The 23,460-nt window shown below is 47.0% G+C and overlaps 1 protein-coding gene across 1 annotated transcript in view; it reads right to left on the reverse strand.

The window, feature by feature from the left end:
• Positions 1-22,609, reverse strand: part of SNTB1 (syntrophin beta 1) — a 139,334-nt gene extending 116,725 nt beyond the window's left edge. The window contains exon 1 of the mRNA XM_027561706.1: positions 22,369-22,609. Within this exon, the coding sequence (XP_027417507.1) occupies positions 22,369-22,577 (209 nt within the window). The 5' untranslated portion in view covers positions 22,578-22,609. The remainder of the gene's footprint in view (positions 1-22,368) is intronic.
• Between the last annotated feature and the right edge of the window lie 851 nt (positions 22,610-23,460).

Below are 23,460 nucleotides of genomic sequence, written 5' to 3' on the forward strand. Positions count from 1 at the left end.
TCCACACACAGGGAGGTGCTTTGCTCTCGTTGCTATTTTGTTGCTAAGTCATGACAGACAGGGAGACTGAGGCCCAAAGGGACTGGATAAAACACTTGAGGTTATTAACTAGTGAATCCCGGCATAGCCAGTGTTTGAGCTCCAGTCTACTGGATGAAGTTTAATATTTTGGAATTTTTGCTTTTGCTTGGTTATTTCAAAAGGGGATTTTCCACACTTAACCAATGATTAGACATGCCAAGAAAATGTGTTAAAACTGCAGGTTCCTAGGTTCTTTATCTGGAAATTCCAGTTCTGGGGTTCTGGGGTGTGGTCAGGAATCTGTATGTTTAATCACTGACTCTCTCCTCCCCTTATGAGTGGCCCTGAACCCTGGATGCTGGTAACACCACTTCCCTTCTTTGTCCCTTGAGCCTAAGAGAGCTTGCTCCCCTCTGGGAGGTCTCATCACCCCTGGTGGCATCTCAGCTCTTCCTTCACCAGTATAATCTGCCTTTAATCCCTTGTTTACAATGCCCAGAGGAGTCTGTTTTCCTGGTTGGACCTTGCATGAAATCCATTCGCAAGCTGGATTTTTATTTCCTTTGTGGAAGTCGTCCTCCTTGCTTGGATTATGTAGGGCTGTCAAGCGACAGCTGCACACCCCGGAGCAGAACGAACTCCATCCGACTCCAAGTGCCGGGAGCCGGGGTGCCCTGAGCTCCAGGACCTCCTGGAGGGGGACGCTGCTTCCCCAGGCCGATCCCTGGGCAATCCGCCGCCCAGCCAGGCCCTCTGGGCTCAAGCTCATGGCTCTTCAGGGACGAGGGATTCTAAGCCGCAGGACTAGGACATGCAATTAGAACAACGGCCACGTGGAAATAGTGAGGCTGCTCACAGTATTGAAGCTGTTTCAGGGCTTCCTTGGTAGCCTGGCGGCTGAAACTCCGTGATCCCAGCACGGGGGGCCCGGGCTGGAGGCCTGGTCAGGGAACCAGATCCCACATGCTGTGTGTGTGTGTGTGTGTGTGTGTGTGTGTGTGTGTGTGTGTGTGTGTAAGCTATTGCACTCTTAGAGAAGCCAACAGAGATTCCCTTGAAAAAAATGAGTATGCTCCCCTTGGTCATGGTTAGAGGGCATTTTTCCTCTCATAAGTGGTGCCTCAGGGCTTTTGCAATCTAATACACTGACTGAGGCAATCAGTGTAAAGAATTCTCCATCTGGGGACCAGGAGTACACTGAGGAACTTCCAAGGCAGCACACAGGCCAGAGTGGAAGAAATTCTAAAAGCATGTTTGACCCACCAGAGGTCACCTGCAGACCATCAGAACGCTGGGTAAGGGAGGTTTGAGAAATGCTTTCCTACCTCATGAGTCTTTCTTGTTTTCTTTTCCCCTCATCCATTTGCCCACAAATGATAGCAGTCCCCCAAAGCAACAGCTATCATTGCAATACTTACCTCCAGCGACCATTCATTCACAACCTGCCCTGAGCCAGTCGCTGATGAGCAAAAGCAAACGCGGCCACTGAACTCAGGCAGCTGGCGGGAGAGTCAGATAAAGACACAAATAAACGTAAAACCACCACATGCTAAGAGCTACAGAAGAGTGATACATGGAGACCCAGACTGGGGAAGCTTTGAGTTTCTTTGGGCCCCAAAAAAGGGGTGAAGAGGTGTAGACATCTTCAACGAGGTACGTTTTTCTCTTACATTCTTCTTCTTTTTTTTCTCTAGAGCACAGAGGCTCAGTAATTGCAGCTCACAGGCTTAGCTGCCTGACGTATGTGGGATCTTAGTTCCCTGACCAGGGATTGAACCTGGGTCCTCTGCATTGGCTGGTGGATTCTTAACCACTGGGCCACCAGGAAGATCCGTTCTCTTACATTCTTATAGCTTCATACATTGTGAACCAGTTTAACACATTATCTCACTTTCTTTTTCACATCAATTCTGCAATGACAAGATTAAAAAAAAAGAAGCCTGAGAATTACTGTAGAGGAACCTGATATAGATGAAAACCTGAGAGAATGGGTTAGGTACATTAGAGAGGAGAGGGTCTTCAAGTTTGTTCTTCAAAAGCTGGTGGTCTCTAGAGCGTGTCATACTGAGTGCAGTAAGTCAGGCAGAAAAGGAGAAATGTCGTATGACATCCCTTATGTGTGGAATCTAAAAAGAAATGATACCAGTGAACTTACAAAACAGAAAGAGACTCACAGACTTAGAAAATGAACCTGTGGTTGCTGGGGGGAAGGGACAGTTAGGGAGCCTGGGAAGGTCATGTTCCCACTGTTGTACTCAAAATGGACACACGACAGGACCTGCTGTAAGCACAGGGAGCTCTGCTCAGTGTCACGTGGCAGCCTGAATGGGAGGGGCTGGGGGAGAGGGATACACGGATGTGCACGGCTGAGGCCCTCAGCCGTTCACCTGAAACTACCAGAAAACTGTTAATTAGCTATATTCCAATACAAAGTAAAAAGTTAAAGTTTGAAAAAAAAATCAACAGACCAAAAAACATTAAAAGAAACTTCGGTGGTCATGGGAATTCCCTGGGCCCACTGCTTCCACGGTGGTAGCTCAGGCTCAATCCTGGTGGGAACTACGACCCCACAAGCCTCAAGTCACGACTGAAAACAGAAATTGTTGGTCTTGTCTTCAAGTGCAAGTGTGCAATTATAATCTAAAAAGGCAGAAGTGCCACAGACATGCACACGTCCGACATCTGAGCTGCGGCAGAATGTGGTGGTGCTGCAGGTACAGCTAGCTGCGCTGAGGCAGGCAGAGACAGCGCTTCCTCTGGAACAAGGTGACCTCTAGGCCCAGAGGGAAAGTGCGGTGGCCACCAGGAATAGCAGTTCCCAAAAGTAACAGCTCTAATCGCTTTAATGAAAGGGGCTTTTCACATGTTCTAAGTGTGAAAAGGCCCCACAGTCCTGTCTCTGGTACCTAAGTCATGCTCATTCACTTGGATGCTTTTGACTAAAAATAGGGAAAACAAAAAAGCAATTTTTTTAGGCTCTAAATTGAAAACTATATAAAGTACGAAAGAGAAAATTCCATTTCCTTTTTTCCCTTTTTTTGTTGAAGGTATTTTTAGTTAAAGGCATTTAGTTGAAAAAAGAATATTTACTGGTTTGTTCAGTCACTCAGTTCTGGCTGACTCTTTGTGACCTCACGGACTGCAGCACACCGGGCTTCCCTGTCCTTCACCATCTCACGGAGCTTGCTCAAACTCACGTCTGCAGAGTCGGTGATGCCATCCAACCATCTCGTCCTCTGTCATTCCCTTCTCCTCCTGCCCTCAATCTTTCCCAGCATTAGGCTCTTTTCTAATGAGTTGTTTCTTTGCATCAGGTGGCCAAAGTACTGAGCTTCACTTTTAGCATCAGTCCTTCCAATGAATATTCAGGACTGATTTCCTTTAGGATGGACTGGTTGGATCTCCTTGCAGTCCATGGGACTCTCAAGAGTCTTCTCCAACATCACACTTCAAAAGCATCAATTCTTCAGCGCTCAGCTTTCTTTATAGTCCATTTCTCACATCCATACATGACTACTGCAAAATCCCTAGCTTTGACTAGATGGACCTTTGTTGCAAAGTAATGTCTCTGCTTTTTAATACACTGTCTAGATTTGTCCCACCTTTTCTTCCAAGGAGCAAGCGTTTCAATTTTGTGGCTGCAGTCACCATCTGCAGTGATTTTGGAGTCCAAGAAAATAAAGTCTGCCACTGTTTCCAACGTTTCCCCATCTATTTGTCATGAAGTGATGGGATGGATGTCTCCCAGTAAATGGGCTTCCGTGGTGGCTCAGAAGGTAAAGAACCTTCCTGCCATGTGGGACACCTGAGTTTCATCCCTGGGTGGGGAAGATCCCTTGGAGGAGGGCATGGCAACCACTCTAGTATTCTTGCGTGAAGAATCCCCATGGACAGAGAAGCCTGGAGGGCTATAGTCCGTGGGGTAGCAAAGAGTCAGACATGACTGAGCGACTAACACTTTCACCCAGTAAGTATCAATCAGCTGGACCGAATGGACCGAATTACTAATGATGATCACATTAGTAATGATGAGAAAGGTTTAAGGCAGTATTAAGTTATCCTGAAATTTCAGTTATCCAACATAACCAGACTTCACTAAAAGAACGTGCCTACATTCAACAAGGGTCTGAGGTGGATGGGGTGGGGATCTGCTCAGGAAGCCTCCCCATTTCATAGCTGCACCTCCAAGAACACATACGCCCATCATTTCTGCTCACATTTCATTAGCCAGAATTAGTCTCAAACTACAAGACGCCCTGGAAATTCAGAGGAACAAATGGACTCTTCGGTGAGCACTAGTCTCTCTGCCACTATAACCTGTTTCCAGAACTCTACAAAACTGATCCCAAAGAACCTCCCTGGTGGTCCAGTGGCTAAGACTCCCTGCTCCCAATGCAGGGGGCCTGGATTCAATCCCTGGTCAGGGAACTAGATCCCACCTGCCACAACTAAGAGTCTGCATTCTGCAACTGAAGATCCCACACAGCACAGTGGAGACCACAGATCCCGTCTCGTGTGCTGCGACTAAGATCCACGGCAGCCAAACAAATGAATATGTAAACATTAAAAATAAAAGAAAACAAAACTGCTCCAGAGAGAAGGGACTACCTCTGCAATAATTCCACAAGCCATATAAAGGCTCAGAACTTCCTTTAAGCTCTCTCCCCCGCCTCCTTTTTTTTTTTTTTTTTGAGCCTTCTACAGAAGAAGAGAGCAGAATGGGCACTGTCTGAGCTCCTACCATGTACCAACGCTTCACGGGATGGAGGCTACGACCTGGCTTATTCAGACTCACTGGACTCTCTTTATAAAGTAGACTGCTTAAAAAATGCATCCATCTTTCCAGATTCCCTTGCAGCTAGGGTTCCAGAGACACAAGGTTATCTCAGATATAGCATTTATCTATTCCCATAAGATTTGGAAGAGAAGGACGTACTTCTGATGTTCTAACTGCCACTGCTGGCAAGCCAGGCTGGCAACACAGAAAGGAAGAGGCAAAGGCAACTGGCTTGCAGCGGCAGGGTCTGATCGCCAGTTTTCTGTGTGTTGGGAGGCAGGTGCAAAGTTCCGCACCCCGACCTCAGTTTCCTGATTCCTGATCACGACTCTGGTGCTACATAACTTCAACAGTTTCAGGGGCAACCTCCTGGTCCCCCACTTTCCTGATTGTACCAGTTCTGTGGAGTTCCGAGGGTCAGTAAGGGAGACCCAATCGAATGTCTTCCCATTGTTTTGTAAACAGTGAATTCCTTATATTAAATCCTTCTCTGTTTAAGTTACCTTGACTGAAGGAAATGGCAACCCACTCCAGGATTCTTGCCTGGAGAGTCCCATGGACAGAGGAGCCTGGAGGGCTACTGTCCATGCGGTCACAAAGAGATGGACACGACCAAGCGACTTAGCACACAGCACACAGACTGGCTTCTGTTTCTTCACTGTGATGTGACTGACAACATTTGCTAAATACTGTTACATACACAAGCTCTTCTAACAACTTTCTAAGAACTCTTCATTGCTGAAATGAGTAAACATGTACTTTCAGGAAATTTATGTTTTAGCTAAAATAACTCCAAGCATAAATTTGTTTGAAGTCTCACATTTTAGCTTTGCAATTCAAGTGAATGAACTCTATAATAAATTCTACTCTCCCAAAATTAAGAGTACGATTCATGTTCCTAGAAGGTACACACTTTCATTCACTTGTCTTAAATATTCCCTGCTGAAACCTACTTTGTCTAAGAGGCTATGCATATCTCATTTTGAGAGGCATTTAATCTGTGTAACGATTCTGAAAAGTAGGTTTCATTATGCCCATTTTATAGGTGGATAACTGGGGCTTAGAGAGGTAACATAAGGTGTCCAAGATCTAAGAGCCAGAGTGTAAACCCAGTGCTTCTGTTGTCAAAGGCACAGGCTCTTTCCGCTGAAACACAGAGACTTCCAGGAAGCAGCGGCTCACTGGTTCCTAGCTGCTCTGAGCGCTGGTTTGTGATGGAGGTTTGGTCAGTTCATTCAGCTCAACACTGGTGTACACTGGTCAGTGCTTCCCTCCTCCACAGACGTCAAGAGCTCTAAGAATCTGCCTCAAAACGGTGCATTTCCTGTCTTATAAAGAATTCAAAAAGAAAAGATGGACGGAACATAAGAAAAACACCTGCAGATCCAGAAAAAAATGACTGAGATGCACGTTCTCTACTGCTGGTCGCCATGAGCAGCACTGTTATGATTCTGGGCACGGACATGATGACAGATTTGTGAAGCATGGAAACCTGATGCAAACTGAAGCCAACAGGACCCTGAGATTACCGCTGGATCCACAGCAACATTTCGGCTTGAATGCCTACTCTGGCACACACATGTGCTCTATTTATCACTCTCCTTCTCTACATATCTGACAGCGAGCTAGAGGATTCTTCCATCAAGACTTATTGGAAAATGTTTATAAAAATGCAAGTGGCCTTGGTAGGAGTCTACCCCTTCTTAGTGATTCAAGTCCTGATTCCTTCCTGGAGAAATTAATCTAAAGATACTATTTGCAATTTGACCTACTTCTTCAAACTGTCGGCTACTATGGATGTGGTATTAGACAGGAGCGTATAAAATCAGGAGGGTTTTCATCTGCTAAACAGCTATTTTACACTTTCCAATATAATAAATATTTCACCCAGGGCTTTCCTAGCACTTAATAAAACTACCTAACAAATTCTTAACATATCTTCATGACGCTGAAAGAATCTCTTGATAATCTTTTTAGGGGTGGTTATCTTTGGATAAGAAAAAAGGAAATGGGAAGAGGTTGAGTAACTACTCTGTGCCAGGCGGTTAGGCACACAGATGGCAACGTGCTCCAGCGCTCTTGCCTGGAGAGCTCCATGGACAGAGGAGCCCAGTGGGCTGCAGTTCACAGGGTCACGAGGAGTCGGACACAACTGAGCGACTAACACTTGAACTTTAAAGTTGCTTCATTCATAAAACAGCACAAACATGGGGACACTGTCACCCTCATTTTATATGTTGAAAAAAAAATTAAAGAAGCTAGTAAATTGACCAAAATCACGCAGAGAGGAAGCAGAAATGCTAGCAGTGAAACTCAGGTTGGCTTGGCCAAAGTCAATTGTCTTTTCAAGACAACACAATGCATCCACCAAAAAAAAAAAAATATATATATATATATTACCAGAGAGCTTGAGAAAAACAGCTCCAAGAATCCTAAGCTCTGGGCCTAGTGTTTCGTTTCCAGGTAACATGAGGGAATATTTTCCACTTGCCTGAAGATTTAATAACACAGGAAACGAAAACAAATTGCACTACTTGGCCTTCGCTGTGTGTTTCATAACAGAAGCGGAGGAGACGGTTTTATTCTAGGAAAAAAAGCACGCTGAATTCCAAGTCAAAGAGTGTCCATAAAGGGTAAATGATGAGGCCTTTTTGATGAGAGCAAATGAACATTACAAAGACTCCCACTGACCAAAGGCTGCTGCTCACATGCACTGCCCCCCCTGCTCTGTCTGCCGCCTTTTCAGGGGAGATTCCACCCTCAAGAGCAGCCTGGCAGAGGGACAGCAGGGCTCACCTGCCCCTCCAGCCCCAGCTCTGTCAAGCGGAAGAGGCCAGCCCTGCGGACGCCCGCACTGTCTGAGGAGACGACAGTCATCATCAAGGCCGCTTCCCAAGTTCGCTGCCCTGTCTGCTCCCTGTGTCTCTGCCCTTCCGGCAGCTTCCAGCCTGAATAAAATCAACTATCTTTTCCTCTAAACCTCTCAATTGTCATCTCTTTATCCAGGTCACATCACCGTGGTGAAAAGAAATCTCAACCAAACCTCTGAATTGTGCTAGTCACCCAGTTGTGTCCGACTCTTGGCAACCCCATGGACCGCCGCCTGCCAGGCTCCTCTGTCCTTAGAATTCCAGGCAAGAATACCAGAGCGGGTAGCCATTCCCTTCTCCAGGTCTCCTGACTTGCAGGCAGTCTTTGCTGTCTGAGCCACCAAGGAAGGCCCTGAGACAGGGCATAACTCCACTGATGAGGAGGAATGGACGAATATCAGTTAGGGCCTATCCAAGATGATTCTATCCAACAAGGTCAGGAAACAGAGTACTGATGTCAAGCACACTGTTCCCATGACTAGTTATTACTTGTCACATACACATCAGACCGATGTTCAAAAGGCAGAGTGTAAACACACTTCTGTGATTTTTTGTTTCTGTATTTGCCTCCAGATTCATTCTCTCCCTTCTTTGTCCTGCTCTGTGTTTCAAGATGTCAAACTCTAACTATCACTCAGGCTCCCTAGCCTTGGCTTCTAATTGCATGCAGCCTACCAGAAGCATCATCTGATGATTCGAGGGCAGGAGAAGAGAAAGGTTGGGGATGCTGCCCTACCCACCCCTCCCTGGGCCACCGCGTTTCTCCAGGACGTTGATCCTCAGCAGTTCCCTCTGCTCCTCAGTCCCAGGAGATGGGACCAACTTCCCACTGTTCCTAAGCCCTGGGTCCTTTTTCATCCATCATGGGTTCCTTGAACCCAGTCCACTCTTCAAGAAATGGTCCTTTCTTGGACTCTCATACTTGGACTCTCAAACAAGGCAGTATCTCCAAAGACCTACACTTGTTCTTTGCCTCTGCCTTCCCCCAACCCTGCACCAAAACACACCTGTCTGCAATGCCGTGGCAGGAATCGGGGAACCAGCATGTGTCACCACGTCCATGTCCATAGTGAGCTCTGGACGCCTTCTTCCACCTCATGCCTCCGGGCCGGCTTGATCGTGACCTCCTGCAGATTCTCTCTCTTAAAATCTCTCAACTTCATCTAGCTTCTCTTCAGTGCCTCTGTCCTACTCTAGTAGCTGCCTGGATTATTTCTTGTCTCCATTTCCGCAAGAGCCCCTCCTGGCTCCCTGGCCTCCAGCCCTGGCCCTGCTCCATCCACACTTCACTGTGCGGCCTGTCTCTGTTACGTTGTTCCATAGCTCCAGACCCTCCAGGATAAAGTCCAACCATAAATTGGCTTACCCCGATTGTGCTGGCCTTTCCAGACTCTTGACATGGTTTTCCCATCAACAGCTCCAGAAAGGACGGACTTGTCCCAGTTCTGCCACAGAACTAACTCTTTTCTTGCCTTGGTGCCTAGACTCGTACTATTTCCTTTGCCAAGAATCCCTTCTCTGCCTCTCTACCCCAACCATTGGCCTAACTAACTTCTGATTCATAAGTCGCGTCTCCGCACAGACATCACCCTCTCTGACAGTCATTCCCCGTTGCTCCCGCCTACCCCGTCCAAAACCTGGACTCTGGATTAGGCAGCTGTCCTGAGAGGCAGCTCCCACAGCCCTCTTCGTCTCCCCAGTGTCTTTCCGTGGAATTGCTCAGTGTCCTTGTCCCTGTTCCCCGGCTGATGGTGAGCTGTGTTGGGGAAGAACTCTATCTATTACTGCTGTAGCTTCAGTATCTAGCAAAGAAGAACCAAAACCTACTCATTTAAAAGTTGAAATTAAGAAAAGGAAACAGAGACTTCCCTGGTGGCCCAGTGGCTAAGACACCGTGCAGTGCAGGGGGCCTGGGTTCAACCCCTGGTGAGAGAACTAGATTCAAATGCTACAGTGAAGAGTTTGCACTCCACAACTTAAAAATAAACAAAAACAAAAACCAATCTCACATGCTCCCATGAAGACTGAAGATCCTGTGGGCCACAGCTAAGACCTGGCACAGTCAAATAAATAAATAAATTTTTAAAAAATAAAAATGGAAAGAAACCTCAGCCAGGTACTAAAGGACTGGCAATGTCAAATCCCATTCGAGCCTTGTTTAGAAACAGAGGGGTGTCTGCTGACAGACAGGCCCCGTATGCCCACGTGGGTGTTTTTCTGAATGTGCCTGCAGCCCTCTGTGCCCCAAGCCCATCCTCTACTAAGGAAAGTACAATTCCATGTGTGCGTTGAAGGGAGGAAGGCAGGGACTGCTCCTGAACCTTCCCCTCTCTCCCTGTCCCCACACCCTGGTAGGAGATGTCTGCTTGAACCGAGAATGCCTGCATGAGACCATTGGGGTTATTTTCAGAGGCTTCATTATCTCAGCTGGAAAATCCTGGGGCAGCTTTTTGCAAACCAAATAGAGTTCAATTAATATATCAAGAACAAAGGATCAAGACCTAAATATTGAGAGTCAACATCAGCAGAAATCTCTCAGTACCCAGATGGTCAAGTTCAATGTCTCAAAGTGCTCTTAGGAAAGGGGAAACTGAGATTTTCCCAGAACAGTGTTTAGAGGAACAGGAATGGATTCAGATGAACTCACTTTACTGTGTATTGATGAAATCACAGAATCATACCCAGAGAGCCCTCTCCTCAACTCTTTCTCAAGGCTAACTAAAGATAGTTAAATTCCCTTCTGTAACTTGCTTACCGTTACCAGGGAAGCCTTACTAATTCATCTCCCACTGATTAACAATGTATGATAATTAGGATGAATACAGTACTGAAGTGTATCTATGAAGGAAACTGATTTTCTTAAAAATAACAAGACTATGAAAATGTTGTTTAAGCTCATTAAAGTGAGCCTTTAGTGTCTGTTGTATGCAAAGATGCAAGTTATGCAAGTGTTCTTATTAGGGAAAAAACAGCAGCTTGGCCACCCATGATCATATCTTCTCCCTTAAAAGATCTCAGTAAAAAGATCACAAAATACATACAAAACCCACAAGAAAATAAGACAGGCAAGAGTTCAATATGTGTTTGAAATACAGACAGCAGTGGAGCCAGGTAACTGATATGGAGTAGAGAAAGAGGCAAGGAATTTAATGATACAACTTAGAGGGCTGAAGACAGGATTTCAGTGACATGTGAGCCCCGACTCTGCAAACATGCAGGGCTCGGAACCTCCAGGGAGAGGGCCGGGGTTGGCGCAGGGCTAGAACAAGTGCTCTGCACGAGTTCTGCAAGCTGAGCGGTGGGACGCTCAGAGGACTCGAGGAGAGACCGGACGGTTCTCCCTTAAAGTAACTCACACTTCCAAACGCCAACATGTGCGGGATTGGAAGGGGTCTCAGAACTGCGGACTCACCAAGCAACAACTGTACATGAATTCTCACCAATGATTAAGCCCCACCCCAGACGCACATAGGTTTCAACAGGCTTCTTAGTCTCTCTGTGTAAAAAGAGCTGAGAGCAACGATCACCAGACATTTGAGGAGAACCTCCAGCAAGAAAGATGAAATCGGAACAGACAGAACAAGGTAACTGGAGAAGCAAAGATGCAAAGAAACTAAATGAACTGATACTCTACAAGAAGAGAAAATTTGGCACCCGCAAAACAAGAACAAAATTCTCTTAATAAAAGGAACATTCAAAGAACAAAAAGAGCTAAAATACAATAGCTGAAATGTAAACAGGACACGTTCGTGAGAAAGGTCAAAAAATAAAGTAAAAAACACGATAAAGAGAAAGAAATAGACTTAGAAAATCAATCCAGGAGGCCCAATACTCTTCCAACAGCAGAAGCAGAGAGAGAGCAAAGGAAACAGGAGAATTTTTTCCAGTAAATAATAAAAGAAAATTTCCCAGATCCCAGACATGAGTCTCTGGATTAGTTTACAAAGGGGCTGCAGATTAATGATAAAACATATTGCTTTTTTTAATAAAATAAATCCTTTAGATTTACTTGATTTTTAAACTATCTGCCTTTATTATTTTGTTAATATTTAAAGTTTCATTTAAAATTACTTTAAAAAGGGAGTGTCTTACAAATTTTCTTAGGCCTGTCATGAATGCTAAGAGGCATACCGCCTGACTTCGTCTCACTGCGTACCCTTAAAAACCATGTAACTGGGCCTCCCTGGGGGCTCAGTGGCAAAGAATCCACCTGCCAATGCAGAAGACATGGGTTCAATCCCCGATCCGGGAAGATCCCACAGGCTACAGAGTGACTAAGCCCGAGTGCCACAGCTACTGAGCCTGTGTACAGGGGTGGATCTACTGAAACCACGCACCCTGGAGTCCACACAAGGCTGCAGTGAGAGACGCCACCGCGACGAGAAGCCCATGCACTGCACCTAAAGAGCAGACCTCGCAGCAGCGAAGACCCAGCCAATAACAGACAAATAAAATTACATAAAAAACTCCCTGGAGGCTCAGACAGTAAATAATCCCCTGCAATGCGGAGACCTGGGTTCGATTCCTGGGTTGGGAATATCCTCTGGAGGAGGGTATGGTAACCCACTCTGGTATTCTGGCCTGGAGAATCCCATGGACAGAAGAGCCTGGTGTGCTATAGTCCATGAGTCGCAAAGAGTCGGACATGGCTGAGCGACTAAGCGCACACATATGTAACTGATTAGGACTTCCTATGTCAGGTTTCTGACTAATTCAGCCCAACCTCCCTGAACGCCCCCTTCCCAACCATCTTTTGCTGAAACAGAGTTTATATTCAATTCTCTATATTTCCCAAATGCAGGATGTGAGCACAGTCAAACAAACACCAAGGCCATCTCTTGTTTTATGCACATTTTTCCTACAGTAACAAAATATTTCACTGGACTTGTCTAACTAAGAAACAAGACCAGAGGCTTCCCTGGTGGTCCAGGTGGTTAAGAATCCGCCTCCCAATGCAGGGGATGTGGGTTCAACCCCTGGTCGGGAACTAAGACCCCACGTGCTGCGGGGCGCCTCAGCCCTCCTGCCTCAGACACGGGGCCCGTCACTGCAGACCACACGCTACGTAGCCCGAGAAGCCTGCACACTCAAGGAAGACCCAGCGCAGCCAAAAGGGAGCAGGAAACAAGAGCAGACAGAAGGGAGATCAACGGACAGGCACAGGCAGACAATAAGCGTGGCCCAGCTGGCACTCTAGGTGGTGGGGGAGCCCAGGCAGGTGAAAGCGGTGGGCCGTCCAGAGGCTGGCACTCGTTTGTTGGGCTTCAGTTTTCCACATGACAGTAAAGCTTAACTTATTTTTTTTAAACAGGATGAAAACTAGAACACTGGCTTCTGTGCATGACACACACGACCGACCACACACTTCCGTAGTCCTGCGAGGAGGCGTCCAGCTCCAGCACAAAGCTGGTCAGTGCCAACGCGGAGACCCTCTGCAGTGAACACCTGGACACGTGGGGTACAGGGTGATGGGACAAGCTGGCTTGCTTAGGTTCTAATGTAATGCTAAGCTGGCAAGAAAGACAAGGCAACTCCTAGGTATTAAAAGAAAGGGTAGGAGAGCCTTGAAAACTAAGGGATGAGCATTCAAGCTGACCATGCGCACCCCTGGAACCAGGCTGTGGGTGGGGTGGTGGCCGGGAATGCTGGGTGGGCAGAAGTCTTTCTAGATACACAGATGACAGCTAAGATTTGGTGAACCCAGGAGATAGGAAACTGGAACTGACCTTTCTGCAGAGAGCCATTCGTTTCAACAGGCTAAAACCCTCTGTGAAAGGATGTCTTACAAATAACTTCTGCTCAGCAGCTTGGTGAGATGACCCAGAAACTCCTCTCTGCTGGAAAGAACCCCCACACTCCCACCCACCCCTCCCGCACCCAGGAATGAGGATATTTTGGTTGAAAGCTACTTTTATGCCATGGTTACGCTGCCCGGATATCTACATTAAGTCATCTAATCATCACAGCAATCTTATGTGGTTAGTATTTTAAAATAAAGCACATCTTATAGATAAGGAACCTGGGAACCAGAGAGATTAGATACTTTGCCTAAAGTTGAAGGGAATAAGCGACAGAATTGGGATTCAAACCCATATTTTCTAACTTCGACACCACAGTTTTATTCATTGATAATGGTTTTAATCTGGGCCTCTGTTTCAGATGCTTAAACTGTGTCCACTTACGACAGCACCCTTATAAATTGATTTTACATTTTCTCTTTGTTTCCAAAATGTTAACATCAATCATGATCTGCTGGTGCTATTTTCAGTTATGAGGCCACCAGGATGTGTCCAACCAAGAGTGAGGAAAACAGAAGCAAGAAAATACATGCTTTGTGAGCCTCCTTCCAGGAGAAACATTGTTCACAAACAAGGAGTCACTGTGGAGTGAAGATGGCTATACTACCTCACGAATCAATACTCTGGATGTACTACTGTGTACTCTGGCAGGGAACTTTTCAATAGTATTCTTTTCTGAAGAAAGTATTTACTTTAATCAATGTATTTATCGGCTGTGAAGAGTCTCAGCTGTGGCACGTGGGACCTTTCACCTTGGTGTGGCATGTAAACCCACAGCTGTGGCGTGTGGGAATCTGCGTCCCCAGCCAGGGATTAGACCTGGGCCCCGTGCATTGGGAGTTGAGAGTCTCGGTCACTGGACCACCAGGCAAGTCCCAATCGTCTTCTAAGTTTAAAGAATACAGTTGAGAATCTTACCTAAGCTCTGAGGATGGAGAGGGACAAGGAAACAATGTGGAAAAAGGAGAAAATAAGGCTAAACCAGTAAAAATGATGACTCTTCCGTTGCAGGGGAGCGGCTGAAAGATCATCTGTTTATAAATGTGTAATTGAAGTATTTGGAATCATTTAAAACTCTGAACAAGGAGATAGGGGAGCAGCTTCAGGGCGCCAGGACTGGAAAATGATTTAATTACATCAGAAAAACTCAATCCGCTGTTCTGATCCCATCAGAAATAAGCCCAGGTGAATCTAAGACAGCAAGGGTGAGCCGCCTGGGGAACCCGGCCCGTCTACACACAGACCCAGAAGACGGCAGTCCCAGTGGAGCAGAGACTGGTATAACAGCCACCCTGGAGGAGGAAAGGGCAGCCCAGTCCAGTGCTCTTGCCTGGAGAATCCATGGACGAGAAGCCTGGTGGGCTACAGTCCATGGGGGCGCAGAGAGAGCAACTGACACTTGGCAAAGACCTCTGGATCTGGGAAGGCACGGCTTCCAGCTTCCTCACCTGAAATACATTTCTTAAGGTCGATTGGCATATCTTGTCTTGATAACCTTGGTGACAGTTGAATTTCTCACAGAGCTGGCCTATGCAGAAAGAATGCGTTGCTTAGGTTGCCTCGAAACTCTGCAGTGTTTTTGTCACTTGGAGTTCTGGTGTTCGGCTTATTATTTACACTGGTCTTCCAATACGGCCTGCCCCTAATGGGGACGTGACGATCCTCCTATACGAGTGTTTCCATCTGCTTGACAATCATACTGCCTTACAAGTGAATCCTGACTTGTTTGGTTAACATGTACCCACCCCTTGACATTGGAGATGGATGTACTGTGTCTCTAATGAGGTTTCTGATTCTCTCTGGCTGAAGTCTGGGATGTTGAAGCTGAACTCCAATACTTTGGCCACCTGATGCAAAGAGCTGACTCATTTGAAAAGACCCTGATGCTGGGAAAGATTGAAGGCAGGAGAAGGGGATGACAGAGGATGAGATGGCTGGATGGCATCACCGACACAATGGACATGGGTTTGGGTGGACTCCGGGAGTTGGTAATGGACAGGGAGGCCTGGCGTGCTGCGGTTCATGGGGTCGCAAAGAGTCAGACACGACTGAGCGACTGAACTGAAGTCTGGGTGCTGAATTGCGGTGACATCATTGAGAGAACTTTGAAGGAACGAATCCGTGCACACTATAGGATTTATCAGACCATACCCTCTGAACCATGGCGTGCTGAGTGGAGCTCTTCCATTTGGGCCACAGTAACGTTTCTGTGAATTTTTCACTTGTATGCAGTAAACAGAGATGTACACTGATTTTCACAAAAAGCGTGTGCTGTGGGCTTCCCTGGCAGTCTAGCGGTTCAGAATCGACCTTGCAATGCGGCTCGATCCCTGGTGTGTGCTGTGGGCTTCCCTGGCAGTCCAGCGGTTCAGAATCGACCTTGCAATGCGGCTCGATCCCTGGTGTGTGCTGTGGGCTTCCCTGGCTGTCCAGCGGTTCAGAATCGACCTTGCAATGTGGCTCGATCCCTGGTGTGTGCTGTGGGCTTCCCTGGCAGTCCAGCGGTTCAGAATTGACCTTGCAATGCGGCTTGATCCCTGGTCCAGGAAGATCTCCCACATACAACTAAGCCCATGAGCAGTTACTGAAGGCCGTACACCAAGAGCCCACGCCCCACGAGACAGACACTGCAGTGAGGAGCCCACGCCCACGGGAAAGAAGAGCCCCCACCCACCGCAACTAGAGAAACCCCGCATGCAGCCAGGAAGAGCCACCACAGACACACAAAGAAATCTTTAAACAGAAACACTGGTGCCCTGCTCCACAAATTAACCGTGAAGATCTACTGTAGGGTCTGTTACTGTTAGCACTATACAGAGTCACAGCAAAGTTCTGTACCCCACCCTCCCTACTGGTTCATCTGCTTTTAACCCAGAAATGGGCTTGGGTAATTAACTCTCTTGATTTAAGTTTGCTGAGCCTGGCAGGATAGAATGGTGTTTTCCCTCTTATTCCCAAGACTATTTAGAGAAAGATTTTTTAAAAAGAACTTTCTGAAAAGTTAAGAATACTCCAAATGGGCAGATAAATATGCCATTTATCAGTTATTAACATATCATATATTTTTGAATGCCTTCTTGGATCAAGCAATGTTCTAGAAAGCTGAGATTTTTTGGCAGTGTGCAGGTCTTTAGCTTTTTTTAAAGAAATAATTTCAAATTTACAGAAAACATGGAAAATGAGCAATGGTGCCAAGAATATATGAGTACTCAGGTGCACCTTCTCTTAATATTTCCCTCCATGTCCTCTATCACTTGCTGCTTATCTCTCTTCATAACAATTTTTAGAAAGTTGGGATATTAAAAGCACGGGGCATCCCAGACCTCAAGGGTCTTCTGGCTTTAGGAACTGGGTTATCATGTTAGAAACAACAATCCTAAGTCATTATAAAGGACGCTGTCATGAACGGATCTCCACACAAGGCATGCGTGCTGAGGCCGAAGCGTGCTCGGAAGCCGTCAGGGAGGCGAGCGCAGGCCAGGCATGGGTGTTTAAGGGCTCCTGGCCGCAAACGACGGGAGCAGCAGAGCCGGACAGTTAGGAGAGGCGCAGAATCACAGTGCTGAGGAGCTTCAATTCTAGTGAAGGCGACAGGAAGCCGTTTTGACCACACGGACAGATTCTGCATGCTTCACACTCCCTTGGCTGGCTGTGAGTAGGGCAGATGTCGGGGATGTCAGAGGGCAAACTAGAAACTCGGAAAGTAGTCAAAGTGTTAGTTGCGAGTGTGTCCAACTCTTTCGTGACCCCGTGGACTGTAGCCCGCCAGGCTCCTCTGTCCATGGGCTTCTCCAGGCAGGAATACTGGAGAGGGTAATCATCCCCTCCTCCAGAGGCCTTCCCGACCCAGGGATTGAAACCGGGTCTCTTGCCCTGCAGGCAGATTCCTTACTATCCGAGCCCCCAGGGAAGCATCCAGTAAAAATCTGCCCAAATAGCGCAGACCAGTGGAGCCCACTCTTGGCACCAGGGACCGGTTTCATGGGAGACAATTCTCCACGGGCCAGGGGTGGCGGCAGGATGGTTCCAGGACGAGTAAGCGCGTTACATTTGCTCTGCCCATTGTTTCCAACCTGACACTGCCATGGATCCTCAGACCCTCAGACCCTCAGCCCAGAGGCTGGAGATCGTGGTCTCCAGGATGCGGGACAGTCTGGGCCTGGACGAGGGCAGTGGCCATGAAGGCAAAGAGGGGACCATGAAACACAAGAGACATTTAAGAGGTGGAATTCAAAGAGAAAAACTACTGCAGTCCTTGACAAGCAGCGCTGGCAGCGACACATTCTTGTGGATTCAGTGCCTGCTGGGCGACCTTCTCCACGGAGAGAGCAGCAATGCTACCTGCCGTTCGAGGCTGCTTTGATTTGAGAAATTGAACATTAGAGCTTTTAATGCAAACGCTAAGTAGCTGTGTGGCACCAGCCGAGGGGATTAGCCCCGAGAAGCGAGGTTTTGGCAGCCAGGAGACCGTTAATTCCTGGTCCTGGTGCTTACAGGTCAGGTGGGCTGCCCCGGCAGGTGCTGAAAGCTGGAAGCAACGGGGTACCTTGATTAAGAAATTGAGCTTGGTGTCAGCCGGGCCTGGGTCTGAATCCCAGATTTCCTGTTGGCTTCAGTTCTTGCTTCTGAACTAAATTTCACTGTCTATGAAATAGAGGTTGGCCTCCCAGGGGACTCAGTGGTAAAGAATCTGCCTGCCAATGCAGGAGCCGAGGGTTTGACCCCTGGGTCGGGAAGGTCCCCTGGAGAAGAAAATGGCAACCCACTCCAGGATTCTTGCCTGGAGAATCCCATGGAGCCTGGCAGGCTACAGTCCATGGGGTCGCAGAGAGTCGGACACGACTGAGTGCGCATAGGCATCTAAAACAGAGATTAGAGCACCTGCGACCTAAGGGAATTTGGATCAAATGAGATACTTAAATTCACACATAAGTGATGGAGCTAAGATTCCACCATAGAGTTAGCTGATACAAGTCAACACCCTCTCTTTTCCCTTCTTTCCCTTTTATATTTAATATACGCATTATTTTCATTACTTTTTAAACAGCTACACTTCCAGTTTCTATTTCCCTGTTAACCCAAGAGCTGTTTATCTCAGAGAGAGCTTTTTAAAAATCCATGAAGAAAGGCTTTCTGGGCTTTGGTTTTGTTACTGACTTTCTAGTTTCATTCTACAATCATTAGGGGATGTTGTCTGCATTATTTCTGCTCTATGGAATTTACAGAATTTTTGGTGACTTAATCTGTGGTTAATTTGGGGAATGTTCTATGTGGCTTTGAAAAGAAAACTGTACTCTTTATTATCAGGGTACAAAGACTGTGATGTACCCAGACCTTCCTTAATTCTGCACGTGGGGGCTTTTGTACGTGTTTATCTTCTGCCCAACTGCCCTGTCTTGGGTTGAGAGCAGTATGTTGAACTTCACATTAGTGTCTTCTGTTTCTTCTTGCATTTTATGCAGATTTTGCTGTAGAGGTTGCTGCTCTATTACTTGATGTGCGTTCATAACTGCTGAAAAATCTGTTCCTTGTGAACTCTGACCTTAAGCATAAATCAGTCCTTCTGTATCCTGTTTTGCGCTTTTGCAGTCTGCACTTTACCGTGTCATATATCAAGAGAGACTGATGATCTTTTTGTTTTCATTGTTAGTTTTCATTTGCCGTGTATAATCTGCCCAGCCCTATACCATATTTCTTTAAAAAATTTTTTTTGACTGTGCCACACAGCATGTGTGATCTTAGTTCCCAGACCAGGGATTGAACCTGCATTTCATGCATTGGAAGCTCAAAGCCTTAACCACTGAATCACCAAGAAAGTCTTGCAAAGTCCGTATTTTTGAATGGTATAATATACTCTGCCTAGCATGTGACTGGAGTTTCATAAAGTATTTATTGCTTTCTTCTTTTCTTCTCTTATTTAACCAGGGTCACCTAGTTTTTTTTTTTTTTTAGTTTTACCGAGGTATAATTGAAAAAATTATAAGACATGTAAAGTTTACATCGTGGTGACATGATATATGGATTTACTGTGAAAGGTTAATTTACTGTCAGCAGTTTTGGATCTCTTTGGACCAAAATCCCCTCCTGGACCCTCTGGCTTAGCTGGATTCTCGTCTGCAGTCACGCCCTGCTGGTTCTCACACTCCAGAGGACAGACGTTCCCTCACCTCGTAGGAGGCCCTACATATACTTACCAGAGATCAAGTTGAAGAGCACCAATATAAAAGTTTAAAAAATGGGAACTATATTCGATATCTTGGGATAAGCTAGAATGGAAACGAATACTAAAGAGAATGTATATATGTATAATATAACTGAATAACTTTACTATATAGTAGAAATTAACACAACATTGTAAATAAACTATCAGTTCAGTTCAGTTCAGTTGCTCAGTCGTGTCCGACTCTGTGCGACCCCATAGACGGCAGCCCACCAGGCTCCCCCGTCCCTGGGGTTCTCCAGGCAAGAACACTGGAGTGGGTTGCCATTTCCTTCTCCAATGCATCAAAGTGAAAAGTGAAAGTGAAGTCGATCAATCGTGTCCGAATCTTCGTGACGCCATGGACAGCAGCCCACCAGGCTCCTCCGCCCATGTGATCCTACAGGCAAGCGTACTGGAGTGGGGTGCCATTGCCTTAATAAACTGTTTGAACTAAAGCCTGATGTCTCTCCAAAGATTCTTTAAAAGGTAATTAAACGCTTGGGAGAAATGTGATAGCATGTAAGTCCACAGTTGAAAGAACCCTAGACATTGTCTCAAACCCTCTCCCCAGTGCATTAACCACTTCTACGATAGCCCAAGTTTTCTAGTCTCTGTATTTTTCTGGTAATGGTAAGCTAACACTGTCACCCATTCTATGGGAACAAGATGAAAGCCCAGTTGTATCACATACTAGTTATGAAGACAGGGACTTATATGAGCCCTGAGCCTCAGTTATCTTTATCTGTGGAATGGGGATGATGACTGAGATGCAGAGGTCTAAGCATGGTTACAAATTCAAGGACTAGGTGGAAACTGAACACCCCGGCAGGTCAGGTGATGCACTGAATCCCTTAAGTGTAAGGCATTAGGACTGATGAGAAGAGCTCCTTCTCTTTTGGAAGGAGAAGTCTTTTCTGGGCTGCTACAGATTAGAGCCCTGCCTGCAGCAATGTAGGCCTAAGGATACCATTAGATCTTCTAATTTTACTAGAAAAGCAGAAATCTGGCTTTTTAACGTGAAATTTCCCAACTAGTCAATGTGGCAACTAATTCACAGATCTCTCTGCAACCCTAGATAGGCCATTAAAAACAATGCAAAACTGTGTGCTGGGCACACCCGAAGGCGGGCGCTTTGCAGTGATTAGCTAAAGCCGGGCTAAAGTGATTAGCATGCTGCCCGGCACAAGACCGGCAGCGGGTAAGTTATGAATTCATCAGACCTGAAATCTCAGACCTCAGACTCCTGGGAGAAGGGACTTGTTCTGACTGGGTGGGTAAAAAAGTCAGGGAGGAGGAAAGTCAGTGCGAAAGACGCCCGCTGCGGCCCGGGAGGCAGCAGGAAGGGAGCAGGCGTGCGGACCGGGCAGGCGGGGCCCCCTCGGAACGGCCCTCCCCGCCTCCTCTCTTCTGCGGGGACCGGGCTGTCTCATACAAAGGCCCATCTCTGACCCCTGACCGAGGAGACGGCAGCTGGCTGGGGTCAGAAGGGCCGGCAGCTTCCTCAGCCTAAGTTCACAGGGAAGAGAACCAGAAAGCACCGAGCTGGGAGCCAAGGAGGCAACTTTCTCCTTGTTTCTATTTCCTTTGGGTTTTCCCCACCAGCAGCCCTGAACCTAGCCAAGTACTTCCTCCTCGGGAGGGTCACAGCTGTCCCACATATGTTATAAATAAGGGCCAGGAGAGCTGTCTATTTTTAGCATCTAAATGTGGATGCAAAGGTCACCAAGATTCCCCCTTCGCTGGCTCCATTTCCCTCTTTCCTTTCTACACGTCTTTTCTTTTCATTCCAGATGTACATTTTCTGTGCAGAGGAGATGAAGACTTTGGGGGGGAAGAGAGACCCCAAATATTCGCTCATCTTGCCAGGACTCCTTCTGATTGCCATGGATTGGTTTATGTATCTAGCCTGTGACAAAGAAGTCACGTACAGACGTTGGGAAACGGCATCCTAGACTTGGATCCAAACCACTCTGTTTCCTCTCTTGAGAATAAAGAGAGCTTCAGAGCAGAAAACAGCACTGAAGATCCTCTCCCTGAACGTTCCGAGGGCACAGATGAGGGCCCCAGGGAGGCGACATGCTTATTACTGTGCATGCGTGCTCACTCCCTTCAGTCGTGTCTGACTCTCTGCAACCTCGTGGCCTGTAGCCCACCAAACTACATGTCCATGGAGTTCTCCAGGCAAGAATACTGGAGTGGGTTGCCATTCCCTCCTTCAGGGGATCTTCCTCACCCAGGGACTGAACAGTCCTGCAGCTCCTGCATGGTAGGCGGACTCTTTACCACTGAGCCACTAGGGAAGCCCACGCTTATTACCACCCTACATCAATAATACATAGTATTACAGCCTATATTCATGGAAGGCTCCTCTGGGCTAAGTACTTCACGTGGATTTCCTCATTTACTCTTCATAACTCAGGGAAGTATGGATTTCAATTATTTCCATTTTACAGAAGCCAAAGCTGAGGCTCAGAGCTTGAGAAACTGGCCCAGCGTCCGGCAGAGGCAGACCCAGCGAAGAGACAAAAGATCCTGACGCCATCGATTCAACAATTTCCGGAACGAGAGCTTAACACACAGATTCCTCGCGAGGATAAAGGAAGAAGGAAAAAGGAGGAGGGAGGAAGAGAGGAGGCGGGCGCACGTGACACACACTGCTCGCGGTCCTCGGGCCAGCTGGAGGGGCCAGCCCACTCGTACCTGCTCTCGGGGTCGGCCAGTGCCAGGCTGCGGGTGACGAAGCACATCCTGAGCGGGATGCTCCTCCGGTCTCGGTGGAAGGACGGCGGCTGCGACGCCAGCGGGTCCGGGGCGCCGGCCCCGAGCCGCGGGGACTCGGGCGGCGGGGTCTCCCAGCCGATCTCGGACACGGGCGAGCCCTTGGTCACGTAGGGGGTGGCCTCGCGCATGTACTTCACTGCAAGCAGAGAGGGGACAGTGAGCCTCGGTCAGCGCTGAGGGGCCCGGCGGGCTGCGGCTTTCGGAGAGCGGGCTAGCCCAGCTCCGCACAGGACCCTAACCCCGATAATAGTTGTCTGTCCCATAAATTAGGTGCCAACGTGGTTTTTACAATCTGCCATTAAGATGACCTGAACTTGAGAATGACTCTCAGGTTTTTTCGATTATGACAACGTCTATCTTTTCTGATTATAAGGTGCATTCTGGGAAAGAGGCTGGAAAACTAATGAACAGAGACTGAGAAAGCATATCTTAGTTAAAAGAAACACAATTATTCAGTATAGATGTAGAGTATCTGGTACCCACCTTGACCATCCACATTACCATTATTCTGTTGGGAAGCAAGGACAATCTTTTCAAAAAACAGTGCTGAGAACATGTATGTAAAGAAATACACAGAAAAACACTTACTCCGTAATGGTAGAAATCTATGATGGCAAAAATATTACTTGTAAGAGCTGAAAAATAGAACAGAAGAACTGTACAAAAAAGATCTTCACGACCCAGATAATCACGATGGTGTGATCACTCATCTAGAGCCAGACATCCTGGAATGTGAAGTCAACTGGGCCTTAGAAAGCATCACTACGAACAAAGCTAGTGGAGGCGATGGCATTACAGCTGAGCTATTTCAAATCCTGAAAGATGATGCTGTGAAAGTGCTGCACTCAATATGCCAGCAAATTTGGAACACTCAGCAGTGGCCACAGGACTGGAAAAGGTCAGTTTTCATTCCAATCCCAAAGAAAGGCAATGCCAAAGAATGCTCAAACTACCGCACGATTGCACTCATCTCACATGCTAGTAAAGTAATGCTCAAAATTCTCCAAGCCA

Source organism: Bos indicus x Bos taurus, chromosome 14 (assembly GCF_003369695.1).
Source record: "Bos indicus x Bos taurus breed Angus x Brahman F1 hybrid chromosome 14, Bos_hybrid_MaternalHap_v2.0, whole genome shotgun sequence".
NCBI classification, from domain to species: domain Eukaryota; kingdom Metazoa; phylum Chordata; class Mammalia; order Artiodactyla; family Bovidae; genus Bos; species Bos indicus x Bos taurus.